Genomic DNA, 19,102 nt, shown 5'->3' on the forward strand with positions numbered 1-19,102 from the left:
CTGTGACTCGTCTACCTAGTGGGGTGGGGGGGGTTTTGTCCAACACTGCGTCTTTCGGTGCGAGTCGCCATTCCAGCTTGGTAATGGGTAATATTTAAAAGCATCACCGCTTCTACTCATTTACCTACTCTTTGAGCTAGGAAATCGACTATTAAGTAGGTGGCTAGCGTGCAACGATTTGGTTCCTATACTTTTGTATATTTGCACTTCCTAATTAACCGTTCCGTGCCTCATTATACGTAATTGATTTGAATATTCCACATTATGCAATTTTTTTCACCAAGATTTGGCAGTTTGACTTAAATACCCACTTATATTGATCTATGGTTAGAAAACTATGTTAAGAGCGGTCTCTCCGTCTTTCGCTCTATACAAACGTAGTTTGGGTCTCATTGAATAAAATTTTGTAGATACATTCTAGGAACTTATCAGTACCTACCCTTATTATATACCCTTATTATAAATGCGAAAATATGTTTGTTTGTTGGTTTGCCCTTCAATCACGTCGCAATGTTGCAACGGGTTGACGTGATTTTTTGCATGGGTATAGATAAAGACCTGGAGAGTGACATAGGCTACTTTTTATCCCGGAAAATCAAAGAGTTTCCACAGGATTTTTAAAAAACCTAATTCCACGTGGATGAAGTCGCGGACATCAGCTAGTACCTAAATATATATCTGTGATTTTCCATATTCATTATAATCAACCTATGGCCGGTTCTCTACTGAGCACGGGTCTGCACGGGCTTCACACAACTTCTTGAGAGAACATTATGGAGAACTCTGAGGCATGCAGGTTCCGTTATGATGTTTTCCTTCACCGTTAAAGCAAATGATAATTATTTAATTGCCACATAATATTATCTCCGAAAACTTAGAAATGCGTGCCTGAGATCGGTCCACGGTTTCAGGGCCGCAATTGCAAAAATTATAGAATGTGGGACCTAAGTATGTACCTAAATGCTAAAATAAATATTAAATTGGAGCCGATTTTTTTTTTAGTCAGATACAAGTTAGCCCTTGACTGCAATCTCACCTGGTGGTAAGCGACGATGCAGTCGAAAATAGAAGCGGGCTAACCTGGAAGGGGTTTGGCAGTTTTTAATAAACCAAAATAAACAATTTTTTGGAATTTTATAATTTAGAAATTATAAAATTCCAAATCCCTGCTAGGAATCGAACCCGGGACCTCCCACTTATAAGACCACAGCGCTTACCACTGCGCCAGGAAGGTCGTCAAATTATGTTGTCTTTCTCTAAACTAAATTTAGAGTATGTGCATCTTTTTATTTTTAATATTGCTAAAAAAAAACAGAACATGAATTTTACATTTAAAGACTATAAATTCGAGTGCAAGCTACAAATTTTAAGAAATAGGCTCGCCGCCCTCTCGACTGACAGCTAAAGTCAGAGGTTTGACAGCTCTAAATAATATTTAAAACTGTCAAACTGTGTCTGTCCTTTTCATATTACATTAGTAAGAAAAGGATGCGAACTACTCTAAGTTGTGCTCAGAATCTGTGCCATTATGTACCTATACATAATATTATTATTATTAAGTTTATTTTGATAGACTCTGCAATAATATAATAACGACACTTCGGCCAATCAGCCCCCTCAGGCAGTACCCCCTCAAATATCTATTCCTCCACCTCACTCTAGACCCCACCCCTAAGTCTATACGTACTATATGGCCTAAGAGTCAGCGCGTGCCAGACCTTCTTTATTTTATAAAAGCTGAAAGTCTCTCTGAGCATTGTCCCCAACACTGGGAGGAATTTTGTTTGGATGTTTGTTTGGATCATAGTGGCTTTGGGAGATAACATTCTTATATTATTTATAGTTTTATAGTTATTATGATTCGTTCGAGTGTCGTTTACGTATATTACGTATATACACTGAAGATATTAAAGACAACAAAACACTCACACAAGCGCATGGGCATTTTATGTGTGTGGCAGTTATACCTACCATTATTGTATTTGTGATATTGTTTCTGGCACAGTAGTGTGAACTGCGACTTAATAGGTATAAGGTCCTGGGTTTAATGTTCGGCTGGGTCTTCGCTGCGTTGGGCACTTTTGGTATTTTTTTTGTGTGATACCTTAGATGGGTATTTTCCGTTTTTGTACGTATTTGAACGTTACCATTGAAAGTAAAACATAATATACTATCACGTATTAAACGAAACGGTATTTAAATCTGTGTCTCGAACAAACTGTGCGATGAAGATTGTGCCTTAAGTAAAGACACGCAAAACCGATATCGTACGCGAATTGGAAAAAGTGTTGCAAACACCAATAAATAAATAGATTAAAACACACGCCTAGGGTTGCCAGATGTAAAATTTAAATTCCTGACAAAAAGACTGAAAAGTCGTGACATAAAACCAAGACCCGAAGAAGTAGCTATTTTAATCTTAATATATAAAAGGAAAAGGTGATTGACTGACTGACTGACTGATCTATGAACGCACAGCGCAAACTACTGGGCAGATCGGGTTGAAATTTGGCATGCAGATAGGCTATTATGACGAAGGCATCCGCTAAGAAAGGATTTTCGAAAATTCAACCCCTAAAAGGGTGAAATAGGGGTTTGAAATTTGTGTAGTCCATGCGGACGAAGACGCGAGCACAAGCTAGTTTATGCTAATTTTAATGAGTATTGTTAGGATGTAATAAGTTGGTAGTATAGTTCGGATCGGGGTCTCCTGTATGCTCTTATGTGTGCACAAGGCATACAGTATTATTATTATTCATGATATATCAACTCTCACGCCCGTGTAAAAGATAAATAATTTGCATAAAAGCCAAAAATAAATATAATACACTTACATCATAAAAATAGACAAACTTACACACAAATAAATGTCTAAGAATCCTGACAAATGTTGACAGGTGAAGTGAGGTGGTAACCCTACACACACGTGAACGGATGAACAAAAAACGAGTGCACACACGCTCAAGAGGAACCAGTGCAGCGTGACGGAGAATAAAAATCATAGACGGATAGGAGAAGGACCCATTGTCGAACAAACCACCGATGCATGTGGAGTGGTTTTGACCCACAAATGGGTTGGTGACGTTGGTGCAAGTGTTGGTGATACAGACAGAGTGATAGCAAAATGGCTTCGCTGATATACCTCGTGGCCTTGGCGCTATTGGCCCAAGTCAGCCAAGCCAGCGCGGAAGTGGTCGAACTGAACTGTAGTGATAACGCCACGTGTATAGACAATATGGCGAGGGAGTTTATGAGGAGTTTAAGGCAGCAGAAGGCGGTGAAGCTGTTCGATTTGTTCACGATAGAGCCTATAGAGAGTCAGGCGAGATCAAACAAAAGCCCCCTGACGAGATTTTTAACTTCGCACGCGATAAGCATCGACTGGAATGATTTCACGTTCAGATTTTCGAATCCGCAAGGCAGGAGCGAGGCGATGGATCTAGAAGTGCTTGAAAGCAGATCTGCTAAAGGTATGTACTCACTTATAAGCTAAATAATATTTACTAAAAACTTAATGCCCGCCTGAAATTTTGCCATAAACTATATGGTAAGCTCTATAAAAATGTATGTCTTACCTGGGCTTATCAAAAAACAAACTAAAAAGTAAAAACCGGCCAGGTGCGAGTCAGACTCGCGCATCGAGGGTTCCGAACTACAGTCGTATTTTTTCAACATCTTTCACGATATTTCAAAAACCATGATGCATAAAAACAAATAACAATCTGTTTTAGAATGCACAGGTGAAGCCCTTTCATACGATACCCCACTTGATATAGTTCTTACTTTGAAAATACTAATTATTAGTTCATGAACAGATTTTGTTTTTGTGTGATGTAACTCCTTTCTCCTTATGTCTGCTATAAGACCTAGCTACCTGCCAAAGTAAATCAGCTAGTATAAAATATAACAAACAGCTTGTGAGAATAGTCTTTCTAAACCTAGAATTAGGTCGCCAATGACGCAATCCACTGGACAGCACTTTAGGTACCCTAGACAAGTTAGAGTTATCTAACATTTAGGGAGGTCGCCAGAATCGTAAAGTTTTTGGAATGTTCCTCGTAAAACTTTGTGTGACAGCACGCTACGAAGTTAGACAGGTCTACGAAAAGAATCGAGACTTTATTTTTTGCCCATACAAAGTTGCCACAGCATTTCGTATGCAATTTTAAAAATCACCCATACAATGAGGAGTTTTTTCATAGAGAGAATTTTCATAGATGGCGCTGAATACTACCACCACTAAAGATGAAAAATAATACCTATATCTATATGATCTATGCTTTAATGTTTAGGTCGTGTCAATCAATGACATAGATGAAGAGTAAGAGCTAGCGTGCACTGCAATTTTCCTTACGTTTCTTCCCCACGAAATCTGTGAACTATAATAGAAGTAATTAATTTAACTATCAAAAATTTAAGGTATAGATCATATAGATATAGGTATTATTTTTCATCTTTAGTGGTGGTGGTGGTAGTATTTAGCGCCATCTATGAAATTATTTTGAACGTTGCCTGGAAACCTCCTCATTGAGTGATATTTAAATTTTAATTAGTAGGTACTTATATGCATGGATGAGTTTTACAATAATTATTTCATTATCATCATCATCATGATCAACCCATCACTGGCTCACTACAGAGCACGGGTCTCTTCTCAGAGTGAGAAGGCTTTTGGCCATAGACTACCACGCTGGCCATGTGTGGATTGGTATACTTAACAAACCTTTGAGAACATTATGAAGAACTCTCATGCATGCAGGTTTCTTCACGTGAAATTTTTATTTCTTAAAACGCACATAACTCCGAAAAGTAGAAGGTGCGTACCCGGGATCGAACGCCCGACCTCCCGAATTGGAGGCGGACGTCGTAACCACTAGGCTATCACGTCAGTTTTACTCAATATTAGATTATTACACAAACTGTGGATAACAATGATTGAAGAAATTACTTATACTATCTGTCTTAACTAACACAACTTTTCTAATAGAAAAGCGTGAAGATGAGTGATTTGAGATAACGAAGCATATAATAATAACTTATAAATACGATCGCGATAAATTAAAAGTAAAAGGTGTAGCAGTTACTTACCGTCACGATTGCTATTTTAGAAGTGGTCTAAGAGCCAGCGAGTGCCAGACCTTCCTTATTTTAAAAAAGCTGAAAGTTTCTCTGCGCATTGTCCTCAACACTGGGAGGAACACGTTTGTTTGGATCATGGCTTTGGATGATAATAAAAATCTTACGTCAAAGTATAAAAGTATAATTTTTTTTATGTTTTCTTCAGAATAGTATAAGAAACCACGTCATACATTGCCAGATACTTAGTATGGTGGCAAGGCCCTGCCAGACTACCTTTAAAGTTTCATAAATTATTAACGTTCAAGGGTGTCTGGCGGGGATTTCCAAACAAACGTTCCTCCCAGTGTTGGAGACAATACGCATATAAACTTTCAGCTTTTATAAAATAAGGAAGGTCTAGCGTGCGCTGGCTCTCTCTCTCTAAACTCTAGCGATGATTAGACCCATGCAAGGCTATTACCACAGAATTTTCAATTACGTAATAGAAATGATTTTGTAAACCGAAAGCTGAAATATCAATTCATGAATATAACTTGAAAAATTACAGACTATCTAACAAATTTTCATCCCCTTTTTAACCCCCTCAGGGGGGAGGGATCCTTTCTTAGTGAATGCTTAAATCATAAAAGGAACTTATTATTGATATTTGATACTTACTTAGTCAGTTTATCAGGACAAGGATTTTTATTATGTTTTAAGCTTACGTAGCATTACCCTCGTAGCTTTAGTTTTATGTTTACGTAATTAATTATCACCACTATACTTATCATCTTACAAATCCTACAATTTTGACAATCAATAAGAATAACATGTTACATATTTTGAATAAATCATTTGACTTTTGAATAGTTTAGCAAGGTTGGCAATACGGTATTTGACAACTAGTCAAATCAGTAACTTTTTATTAAACGTCAAAACGCGCGCTTAGTAACTACCTATGCGAGATTCTATGAAATACAGGAATGTGACGTCACATCATAATGACGTAAATTTTTAGTTTAATCGATAATTTAAAATTGCTAACAAAGGACGTGGATTTTACGTATTTTGGAAATCCTCTATTTAATAATCACTGAGAAATAATTTATTTTCGATTTAGTCAAATACCCAATTATGAGAGAATCAATAAACCAACAAATACACTGAATACTTCCATGAACGGCTAAAAGAAAAGTCTGTTTCCGGTAGCCATTTTCGGCGTCAAATGATGCTTCCTATTCCTGTACCTACTAATAATCATGCAGTTTTAATTTACATTGATTACTGAAATCAAATATTCATAATCGCGTGTATGCTTATGATATAGGAGTGTCTTAAGGAGCGGACTCACTAGGCGAATACACGACGAGTGTAACGTAACTTAAATAATTTGAGGTGGATATCAAATGGAATGTGTTTATTTTATGTAGGAGTAACTTGTAACACTTATGATCAAGACTCTACCACTGGTTCGGAAGGTAGATTCCACTGAAAGGACCCAACAAGTTTTTTTTGCCCAGTTAGCGCCCAACATAATTACCATTTTTGGGGTCAAAGACGCCGTTTCCTTTTCCCGTACCTACTGGTAGTGTTGCAGTATGTTTTAATTTATCGACATTGATTACTGAAATCAAATATTCATAATCGCATATATGATTATGTTATAGCCATGATAGCCTAAGCTGGTTTTTCCTGCATGTTTAGTAGTGGGAGGGCGGGCGGTGAATATCGCATGCTGCATGTTGCACCATACAGATTTTATCTGTTTCAGCGAATTATACTAAGTTAAGCTTTTAGTTCATTGTATATCATGGATTTCCGCAAAGCGCCTGGTTCTATACAACATTTATTGTAAATGTTTTTGGTCCAAAAAAAATTACAAAAAAGAAAAAAACGCCTAAAGAGATCGCATCCTTACTGTCGTGTTAACTAGTAATTAGAGCGGTATGAAATTAAGTCTGTTCCGACATTCCTCACTAAGAATTCCATTTACAGAGATTTTCTTTTAGCGTCTTCAGAAGATGACCCAAATCTCTTTATACAGCTTGAGATGGAATTACATTATTTTTTAGTATTCTTCATATATAATACAATAATTACATATCTACCTTACCGAAAATGACCTTACCTATAATGTTACTAAGCTGTGTCCACAAGTCATACCTCCGTATGGAATTCTGAAAAGATTCTGATAAGAATACTTACCTATTCCGCGTTGAGCAACCAATTTGTTCATTAAATCTGCCGAATTTGGCGCTTGGCTTCGACTTTGCCAAAATTCAGGACTCTATCGCAGTGTACCTACTTGAGTCGTCATCATCATGATCAACCCATCGCCGGCTTACGACAGAGCACGGGTCTCCTCTCAGAATGAGAAGGGTTTTGGCCATAGTCTACTACGCTGGCCATTTGCGAATTGGTAGACTTCACACACCTTTAAGAACATTATGGAGAACTCTCAGGCATGCAGGTTTTCTCACGATGTTTACCTTCACCGTTAAAGCAAATGATAATTAAATTATTAAAACTCACATAACTCTGAAAAGTTAGAGGTGCATACCCAGTATCGAACCCCCTACCACGGATTAGAAGGTGGACGTCGTAACCACGTCGTAAATTTGAGCATAACGATGTGTCTATTACTCCTTCTTTATGTCATAAAGTGCGATGGTTATCTGTGACTAATATAATAAAGTTTTTTGAATTTAAAAAAAACTTTTTAATTCCATTTCTCTTTGTAATGTCTACTGGACTGTGCTACTACATAAGAGAGAGGTTAAGATAGAGTTCGTAAACAAAATCATCCAAAAGTACGCAGAAGCTCACCAACATCGACTTCGCCATCATGTTAATTTGGAGGCTGTGAAGCTTCTAGATAACATGGACATCAAAAGGAGGCTCAAAAGAACCAAGCCGTTCGAATTAGTGTTAAAAAGTACATAAGTGCAGCGTTTGTGTAATAGTGCTTGTGCTACTTTATTTTTCTAGGTCACGAGAACATAGTGAACTGTAAGTACGTGTTAGAATAAACTAAGGACAGTTATTGGACTGTAAATTAGATTTAAAAATTAATCATAAGTAGAAGTTTAAGCTAGAATAATATTACTTATTAGCCCATAAGCTAGATGCTTTATGGTAGGAAAAAAAAATAAAATAAGAGAGAGGTCATTCAGCCCGACTTTACAGGGCTAATATTTTTATTTTTATTAAAGCACAAAATAAAAAAAATACCTACCTACGCTTTTCATGTCTTTTTGATATGCTACAAGGGAGTTCGTTCACCTTGTAGACATTACAGGGCTCAATCTATTAAGGGTGACTAAAAGGGAGAAAGGAGGTGGGAGCACTAAATGAGCGAATCTCAGTATATTCATTTCATTATTCATAAGATCAAACAACATGGCATAAAGACGTGATTTCTGAAGTATATGCTTAATGAAATACGTGTTTCAGTGTTTCAGTGTTTCTACTCACACAATATATATCACATACTTAAAAAACAAAACCGGCCAAGTGCGAGTCAGGCTCGCGCAATGAGGGTTCCGTACTATAGTCGTATTTTTTCGACATTTTGCAGGATAATTCAAAAACTATGATACATAAAAATAAATAAAAATCTGTTTTAGCACAGGTGAATACCTTTCATATGATACCCCATTTGATATAGTTATCTTATTTAGAAAATTGAAAATACTAATTATTAGTTCATGACCACAATTTAATTTTTTTTGTGTGATGCAACCACAAATTCACGGTTTTCAGATTTTTCCCCAAATGTCAGCTATAAGACCTACCTACCTGCCAAATTTCATGATTCTAGGTCAACGGGAAGTACCCTGTTGGTTTCCTAACAGACAGACATACAGACAGACAGACAACAAAGTGAGGTGAGGTGTAAGGGTTCCGTTTTTCCTTTTGAGGTACGGAACCCTAAAAATCCAAGTATTACAATGAAACTTAAAGCTAGCCTTATCTAATTACTATACAAATCATGCCCGCGTGGAAAGGTGCCAAGAATACTGGCTGCATTTCCGCACTGGACAGCCAGGCTGATCCGTTGCGCAAAAACTCCATGGCCCCAGGTTCTCTACGGCAAACGGAACAAAAATTTAACTCTCGATAAGAGAGGCATACTTGCGCCGCTTGCCGTTTTCAGCCATTTCAGCTGCGGCTCCCGCGGGCCGATTGCGAATCGACTGCATCTATCATTTAATGACAGCATCAATGTCAAAATAATATGGTTTTCCTATCACGGTTCGGTGAGACAGTCCACAAAGGATAGATGTGGACAAAAAAATGTTTTGACAGTTCATTTACACTATCGATAAAATTTATTGTATGAAAAATGCTATTGCGGACGCGTTTTGAAGTTTGATGTCATATAAGAACCTCGACAAATGTTACGTCAAATGAGATTTTCATTGAAACAACTCGAGAGGTGTTTTTATCAGTGACATAAGCTATCCGCAAATCGTTTTACTACTCATATTAATTAAAATAAAGTTATGAAAGGGATTAAAAAAGGCTATAGTAATTCTTCTGCTAGATAAGAAATCAATTATTAATTTTAGAAGCTAGTATAATAGTATAAAAGTATTTTTAGATTAATGTAAGTCTCATAAGTACTTTTAAAAGAATATGTGATGACTCTTTCATTAGTAGGTTTGATGCACAGAGTACATTAAATATAGAGGTATACTAACACTGAGAAACGAGAATCACAGAGTACTTTTTACACGCACCTATAACTTCTTGGAGAACAGTTATGTGCATTTTAACTAAATAATTAAATATCATTGCTTTAACGGTGATAGAAAACATTGTGTGGAAACCTGCATGCCTGAGAGTTCTCCAAAATGTTATCAAAGGTGTGTGAAGTGAAGTCTACCAATCCGCATTTGGCCAGCATGGTAGACTATGGCCAAAACTCTTCTCACACTCAAGAGAACCGTACTCTATAGTGAGCCAGCGACAAGCTGAACATAATAGTATACCTTTGACTCCTTTGAGAACAATATGGAGAACTCTCAGGCATGCAGATTTCCTCATGATGTTTCCTTCACCGCTAAATCAAGTTAAGTATAATTAATTGTTTAAAACGCACATAACTCTTAGAGATGCGTACCTAGAATTGAACCCCCAACCTTCAATTATTCAGAGGTGGACATCCTAACCACTAGGCCCTTCGGGGAACTTCTAAAATTATTCCCCAAAGTAATGTCCAAAAGTCAAATCATTTTCTGATTTAATTGATTTAGCTTTGGAAATTACTTTGGAATTTAAATTATTTAGGCAAATAAAACAACAGTTTGATGATTTTTTATGTATTCTTTTATTAAAGTAGATTAGATTCAGACATTTTAATTATATCACCATCTGCTTCTTATAATAAAACAACAGTTTGATGATTTTTTATGTATTCTTTTGTTAAAGTAGATTAGATTCAGACATTTTAATTATATCACCATCTGCTTCTTATAAATCTAATCTGGCACCGTTCATTATTTTATTTGTCTCTGCACGGGGTCCAAGAGCTCGAGTTCACAACATATCCCAATCCATATCTTTGTCTGGATGAAGAAATGAATGCAGCACTGTATCACCTTTGCCTGAAAAAAAATTATGATAACTGAGTAAGTGACCACTGACTGTGTTGCTTAATCTATACCACTAGGCACTACCAGCTTCTGTTTAGGTATGACGTTGTCTGCGAAGACTTTAGAATCAGTGTATATGGTATCTTTATTACTAATTTAGCTAATCCAAATTGTTTCTTTAAATATTTGTGGTGCGAAGGAGTAAGAAACATCCAAACTTTCATATGAAGAGCAACGTTTTAGGCAGCTCTAGATACATAAGGAAACATACTCGAGAAAGCACTTGTAGTGTGGAGGTACTTACTATGAAGTCATAACCACCAGTAGCAATGGACTCAATTTGTATAATAGGTACTTTATGAAACGCTGTTAAAACTCCTCTAACTTTTCGGAGTTTAATACCATTGTAACAACTAAATATCACTTGCTTAGCTGTGAAGGAAAAGGAAGATCGTGAGGAAACCCGCATGAGAGCCTTTACTTGTATTGAATGATAACGTTTGTTAACTTACGAGTTCTAACTTCCAAGCAGACACAGTCCGTCAATAAGGGTCCCAATACTTAGGCAAATCAGTGCCCAGGCATTTGCGTATAAGTTCAGTGAGAAAAACTAAGTCTCCGGAGTCCGAAGAGCAAGCAAAGTTGCAGAATTAATCACAAAAAACAAACGCGTAAACTAAGGAAAAACAACAAAAAATTGTACTTTGTGGTCTGGGGTTCTAAATAGTTACCACAGACTAACTACTTATTTGTAATAAGTAACATAGCCAAATTTAGGAGACTGTTATGTCCATGTAAATTGCTAGATTACCAAGTGATTACCACAGATATTCTATTTAGTCGGGTTATAAATAGGTCCGTGCTACCAATACGTCATCAAAATGTCGATAATGACCAAATGCGATATAGTGCATTAGTCGTCCGCGATAGCAAATTTATCAACTGTAACGATCACGATTCTTAAGGATATTTCTATTGCGATGTCACATGTCAGTTTACGGCAATCGGCCCGCCGGTCTTGATCGTACAAGAACTTATGTCAACGTATGTTTTAACGACAAATGTATAATCAACAGTTTCTAAATCCCCTACAGGGCCTACAGCATAAGGATTGAGGAGTTGGAATCCAATTTTTTTACGGGACTGTCGCAAGGTTCCTCTATCGATTAAAAAAAATACTTTTTTTAAAAGTCGGTTAAAAAAGTAGCTTATGTTACTCCTTGGTTAATCCTATATTTGTCTGTGAAAGTCCCGTTAAAATAGGTTCAGCCGTTCTGAAGATTAGCCCGTTCAAACAGACAGACAGACAATTTTTTTTTAAATGTTTGATTCAGTTATGGTACAGTTCAAATAACCATATGAGCTTAATAATGTAATTATTTCAAAACTACAGATAGACACTTCAATTATATTTATTAGTAGGTATAGATTTATTCATTACATAACTTTTGAGACTACCCTCATACCTTCAATGTCTCGTAAATTTTTACGAGACATTTCACCGCGATTAATAGCCTCATCTGGTGACAGAAGGGCTGGCTCATTTTTTGCGCAACGGATCAGCCTGGCTGTCCAGCGCGGAAATGCAGCCAGTATTCTTGGCACCATTCCACGCGGGCATGATTTATATAGTAATTAAATAAGGCTAGCTTTAAGTTTTATTGTAATATATTCCCTCAGTAGAAGTTGTACTGTTCAGAATAATATTATGGTCCAGATTTGAGAAATAACATTATTGTTCTAAGAGACACAACGTTCATTTGCAGAATTACACTAAGATAACTGAATTATATTATACTAAAACAGCAATTCTAAGATGCTATTATTTTAGGAACATAATATTATATAGGACAGAAACTTGAATTTCGTAGCGAGTAAAACATATATCTAGTAATGCCTCCAACTTAGGGATCAGAGTAGAGGTGTCAAAAAATAATGTACCTAATAAATTTATTAAATATATAAATGTATTCAAGATATTCGTTTTTAGATTAAAACAAAATTGAATACAATATATAATAAGTAGTGAAAATTTGAGAAAATCCTTCCTAAAAAATAACTCAGGCGTTCGATCTTTGATACGCCGCGCGCGGCGCGACCGAGCGACGATATTAGAATAAAATATATTAGGTAGGTACAGCTGAATACAAATATCGTCGCGATTCGACGGTGAATAATTATTACATCGAATTTTCGTATTGGCCTGTTACATGTTGACTGTGATGATACGAGTATGCGGCTAGTATTTTTATCATTTTGTTTGTTTCGTAATAAATTTTGAATGCAGTTTTATTTATTTGTGAACTTGAGTGTCGATAAATATTTAATGCGAATAATTGTAATGTAGATTAGGCAAAATAATGTAGATTAGGTACATTTTTGTGTTGTGATAGATTTGTGTCGCGCGTTAATTATACCTATTATAGTAGATTTGTTCTTTTTGGAAATACTTGCGTCATTTTATAAATTGTATGAGAAAATGTTTTTCAAAGTGTAGGTATTATCATACATTTAAGTATTATAGGTAATAGGTTAGGTACGTGAAGTGGTATTGTTCTTTTTAGAAATCATCATCATCATTTTATAATTCGTATGATAATAAATATGTAGAAATGTATGATAATAAATATATGTAGTAGTTACCTACTAAAAAGATTTTTTTATAGGTAACTAGGTAAACTTACCTACCTATTGTATTGTAGGTATCTACTTGACATTGCTTTATCGTTCTACTTGTTTTTATTTTTACATACATAGGTAGGTACTAGGTACTGTATTCCGCGACAGGTTGAGATGGCAATCGGGGTATGAGGCGGGGGTGACACCCCGCTCACCCGCACGTCACCCTCGCTCGCCCGCACTGGGTTAGCACAGGGGCCGTGCGGGTGTGCGGGGCATTCCCTCCCCGATTGCCATTTCGACCTGTCGCGAAGGTATGGATTGGGTACCTGTTAAGAGTAAAATTTAAAATTTAAATCAATCGAGTTAAATACAAGCTATACCCTAGTTCTCGACCTTATTGACGGTTATGAGAAAGTTGTTTTTTGTCATATTCTTGTTCAGTAGGTATCATTCATAGATTGTTAAAATGTTGTTCCCTATGTCAATAAGGTCGGAAATCGCTTGCACCCATTTATCTGCTTGCGCCTCATGGTGAAATCGGTGCAAGCAAATCTCGACCTTATTGACGGTAATGAGAAAGTTGTTTTTTTGTCATATTCTTGCTCAGTATAATTCATAGATTGCTAAAATGCTGTTTTCTGACGTATGTCAATAAGGTCGAAAATCGATTGCACCCATTTTTCTGCTTGCGCCTCACGGTTCAAGCAATTTTTTTTTGTAACAAAATAATGTAACGTTAATAATTATTAAATATTTGTCTGTAACACGTGATAATATTGTGATACACACATGAACCTGTATTTGACACCTCTAGATCAGAGCATTTTCAGAGTCATCATCATCATCATATCATCAGCCTGAACATTATGCATAGTGATCGCCACCACGCCTATTCTCAGCCTTCCACATCCAGCCACTTCCTTCTTACTCCCTCTTCTTCTTTCTATACCGTACTTCCAATTCTAATACCTAATTTAAATGCCTGACTGACTAACTGAGTGATCTATCAACGCACAGCTCAAACTACTGGACGGATCGGGCTGAAATTTGACATGCAGATAGTTATTACGACGTAGGCATCCGCTAAGAAAGGATTTTTGAAAATTCAACCCCTAAAGGGGTGAAATAGGGGTTTGAAATTTCCGTAGTCCACGCGGACGAAGTCGCGAGCATAAGCTAGTTATCTATAAAAACGAACAAAAATCAAGTTTCTTGCATGGGAGCCCTCTTAAATATTTATTTTATTCTGTTTTTTAGTATTTTGTTGTTAGGTATAGAGGCAACAGAAATATATCATGTGTGAAAATTTCAACGGTCGAACTATCACGGTTCATGATATACAGCCTGGTGACAGACGGACAGACAGACTCCATGCGCACCAAATCGCGATCATCTAGTTAAAAGTAACTAAACGGATGTGCAGAGAATAGAGATCTAAATAACAAGCTGTTATGAATTATTCAGCTAATTGTTCTATCGCATGCGAGCTGGCCGGTATATACGACTATGTTATGAACACAATTAGTCCAGAAAAACTAGACATTGTAACAATGTGATGATTACATCCGGTCTTACTACCGTACTCAGAGTCGCTTAATCGTTACTTAAGTATATAGTTAAAACGAGACAGAGCTATATCTCTCACATAAATCTGTCTCGTTTTAAATCAATCTTAAGTAACGATTAGCGACTCTGAATACGGCAGTTAGATATTTATTGTCTGACCGGATATTGCTCAAAGTAGGTATATTGAAGCATCTTGTACTTTTGTGCTTAGAACGCTTAGAATCGCCTTAAATATTAAGGTCTATTTTTAGGATACCGTACCCCAAAAGGAAAAAAGGAACCCTTAGGTATATAGGACCATTTTGTTGTCTGTCTGTCCGTCTGTCGTGTCTGTCAAGAAAACCTAAGGGATCGTCATTTCAACTTTTCGTTGTCTCCCTACTGAGCACGGATCTTCTCCTAAAATAAGGAAAATTTAGACCATAATCCATCACGCTGGCCATATTCAGATTGGTAGACTTCAGGCATGCAGGTTTCCTCACGATGTTTTTCTTCACTTCACTTTTCTTCACACAATTGCTTGAACGTGCACTGCTGGACATAGGTCTCTTGTAAGGATTTCCACACACCACGGTCTTGCGCCGCCTGAATCCAGCGGCACCCTGCGATTTGTATGATGTAATCGGTCTTCCAGCGCTTCCCATGCGAGATGGTCATTTTAGGACCCTAACTTAACCTTAACATAACAAACCCAACTTACTTTAAGCCCTTACTTAATACGGGAATAACCCTGTGATCTTTCGCCCTTATAGGTATTAAGATACGTGTAATGTTAATACGGATAGTAAAATTTAATGGTATCGTAAAATTTATGACCAATCCTTTTAACACCTACGCAGAAAGCATTATCTAGGGTGCCCAGTGTATTATCATATTTTAACGATGGATATTTACACCGCGTCCTAGAATTTATATCGGATCTAACCCTGTGCTAAATGTATCTAACTACTTTAGACACTGTCTTTATCAGGTAAAGAAGCGAAATAGGTAAAGGTACCTATAGGTAAAGTTTAGCAATAATATTCTCACGGGCACGAGCACGAGTCTCCGCTCAGAGTGAGAAGGGTATTGGCCATAGTCTACCACGCTGGCCATGTGCGGATTGGTAGACTTCACACACGATGTTTTCCTTCACCGTTAAAGCAAAGTGACATTTAATTAAGTACTTAAAACACACATAACTCCGAAAAGTTAGAGATGCATGCCCGGGGTCGAACCCCCGACCTCCTATTAGAAGACGTCCAAACCACTAGGCTATCACATCTTGTGTTTTATAAATTTGATGAAATTAAATGAAGTGTTGCTTTCTCTTTAGGCACAACGCACACTGGCAGAGCTGAAGCGCAGCTTCTTTTTTGATGACAGTACAAACTTAGCGTTTCTTACTTTGTCATAACCACGCGTGGCAAGCTCAGGTCCACCTAAGCATGTTTTCCAGTTTACCAATTTTAATGGTATATCAAAGTACCTACATAACGCTGAGTTCAAGTTTTTATCAAAAAAACTCGTCTCTACTCCACTCCGCCTGTTTGCGCTGGCCCTTAGCATTCCTCTCAGGATGAGAAGGGTTTGTCCGTCCACCACTCTGGCCAAGTGCAGATTCACAGGCTTCACAGACCTTTGAGAACATTATGGAGAACTCTCACGCATGCAGGTTTCCTCTCAATGTTTTCCTTCACCGGTAAAACAGTTAATATTTAGTTAAAGTCAATGCTACGACGTAGATAGGGCATTGACCCGAGTTTTGCACGCTATACATTGCTGGTTTGAAAGATACTAAATTACAAATACAAAATGAGGCATATGGTTATTGGTATTGGATTGTGTTTAGGTAGTATAACAATAACACCAAGTTTTACGCACAACAAACGGAAAAGTTTAAGTGCGGAAACCAGCCCAGAGTGAAGAACACCAAGTTTTTGTTAGCGTTCTGGTTACACCCTGTATAGTAGGCAACTAGGCACGTACTCTCTCTAGTCTAGTATGATTGATATTAACAACGTTCTAACGAATCAATTTGATTCTCGTCACTTCAGCTGAAAGGGAGTCAGTACCTTTAACTATCCAATTCTTGATTTATAGCTTTCCAATGTGCCGACTTCAATTTTGAGGCACCCTTTGTGGACCGATACCCAGTAGTGAAGCTTTACCAAATGAATATCCAAGCGAGTGACAAAGATAGAACTGTTTGAGAATTAAATGGATGAGAAATTAAATCGGATGGGTACTCGTACCTAACAGAGACAGGTCGAGATGGCAAATATGGGGCGGAGGACGCCCACGCACACCCGCACGTCATTAAAATCGAATCTTAGAAAAAGAGCAACTGCCGAGTTTCCTGTTGTTTCTTCTCGGTAGGAAGAACATTCCGAAATAGTGGTAGATTTTGTTTGTCATTTGTCGATTCAAAAGCAATAGTAAAAGTTTATATTTTTTCTATAATTTCTATTACTCTCAACCCATCGCCCTCGGATTTCAAAAGTAATGTATTTTAGTGAAAAATTAAAAAAAAGTCTTCCGTGAATTTTCCATTTTCCTTCCTTGGCCAATATATAAAGTCGGAGTGAGTTGATTACAGCCTAAAGCGGCTAAAGATAAATTCATCTTAATTCTCGGTTAACCGTGTCCTGAGGTATTTCCCTTGATTTATGGCAGTGTTCTGACGACGACCTATTTTATTTACGATCCTAGCCCAGCGGGATAGCGGGCTATAATATTTGAAGCTATAAATTATACATGTATTACACGCTCGGTGTTTTTGTATTAAGTTTCAGGGTAGTTCTGTAGGACTCGAAGGGTGCCAAAGGAACCATATTACTAAGACTCCCCTGTCCGTCCGTCGCGTCCGTTCGTCTGTCTGTCTGTCAGCGGGCTGTATACCTATCTCGTGAAGCATAAAAGGTAGAGACTGCCTGACTGATCTATCAACGCACAGCTCAAATTACTGGACGGATCGGGCTGAAATTTGGCATGCAGATAGCTATTATGACGTAGGCATCCGCTAAGAAAGGATTTTTGAAAATTCAACCACTAAGGAGGTGAAATAGTGGTTTGAAATTTGTGTAGTCCATGCGGACGAAATCGCGAGCATTATGCTAGTTACATATTATAATAATTGTTTCTGATTTACGGTAAGATAATTATAATAAGCATAACTGCGGAGACCTATCTGGTGTGACCAGTTTTTTTTTCGGGAAAATTCCCCAAGCACTTTTGCCTGCTGTCAGGATGTGTCTTGCTCGTACGAACTGAAATTAATTCCCCGAGTCCCCTAGGTTAGCACAGTACGCTTAGTATAAGATTTTACGTTTCACCAACGTTGATAGCACTTGAGAGTCGAAACACAATAACGTCAAAGTTAAATGGATCGTAAGATCCTTGAATTGAAGTCAACAATTCAATACCACTGATTTTAATTTGGCAACGTTTCCGCTTGGATCGCTGGCTGTAGATGTGTAGACGAATTTGAGCTTTGAAACAGGGCTACTTAAGATCCAGTTTACTACAACGCTGAAGTGTTTCGATACTCGAATACCTACTATCAACATTAGTGAGTCATAAAATCTCGTACTAAGCATACAGAACTATTTGACATTTTCCTGGTGCCAACCCCAAAGAAATTTCGTTTGTTTCTTTCTTTTTCTCACTATGCCCCTCATATTATTTTTTTATCGAAAAAAAAAAAAAAAATTATCCGCATTTCTACCAAGCGACCATGCACGGCAACGATAGAGCTGGCACATGCATTTTATAATCCTTTAAAATGTTTTTTTCTTTTATTTTCCAGATGATTCGGATGTGATGGAATCGAAGAAATCAAAAAGCACAGAAGACGACGAAGTCATCGATGACAAGTCCGGACACATACAACACGTGCATGCTAAGCCTGTTAGAGTTAAGCCCATTAGTAAGTTTGTTTGTCAATCAATCAACCTACATTGTTTGCGTCCACTGCTGGACATAGACCTCCCCAAGAGCGTGCCACCACACACGGTCCTCCGCTTTTCACATCCATTTTTAGGGTTCCGTACCTCAAAGGGAAAAACGGAACCCTTATAGGATCACTTTGTTGTCTGTCTGTCTGTCTGTCAAGAAACCTACAGGGTACTTCTCGTTAACCTAGAATCATGAAATTTGACAGGTAGAGTCTTACAGCTGGCTTTAGGGAAAAAATCTGAAAACCGTGAATTTGTGGTCACATCACACAAAAAAAATTAAATTGTGGTCATGAACTAATAATTAGTATTTTCAATTATCAA

General features: G+C 37.4%; 1 protein-coding gene across 3 annotated transcripts in view; it reads left to right on the forward strand.

The window, feature by feature from the left end:
* Osi4 (Osiris 4) overlaps positions 1 to 19,102 on the forward strand; it is a 43,071-nt gene that overhangs the window by 11,777 nt on the left and 12,192 nt on the right. For all 3 annotated transcript variants that reach the window (XM_034981215.2, XM_069506883.1, XM_069506882.1), the window contains exons 2-3: positions 2,898 to 3,470; positions 18,631 to 18,750. In XM_034981215.2, coding sequence (XP_034837106.1) covers positions 3,125 to 3,470; positions 18,631 to 18,750 — 466 coding nt within the window. In that variant the 5' untranslated portion in view covers positions 2,898 to 3,124. The remainder of the gene's footprint in view (positions 1 to 2,897; positions 3,471 to 18,630; positions 18,751 to 19,102) is intronic.

This window comes from Maniola hyperantus, chromosome 24 (genome assembly GCF_902806685.2).
Source record: "Maniola hyperantus chromosome 24, iAphHyp1.2, whole genome shotgun sequence".
Classification (NCBI taxonomy): Eukaryota; Metazoa; Arthropoda; class Insecta; order Lepidoptera; family Nymphalidae; genus Maniola; species Maniola hyperantus.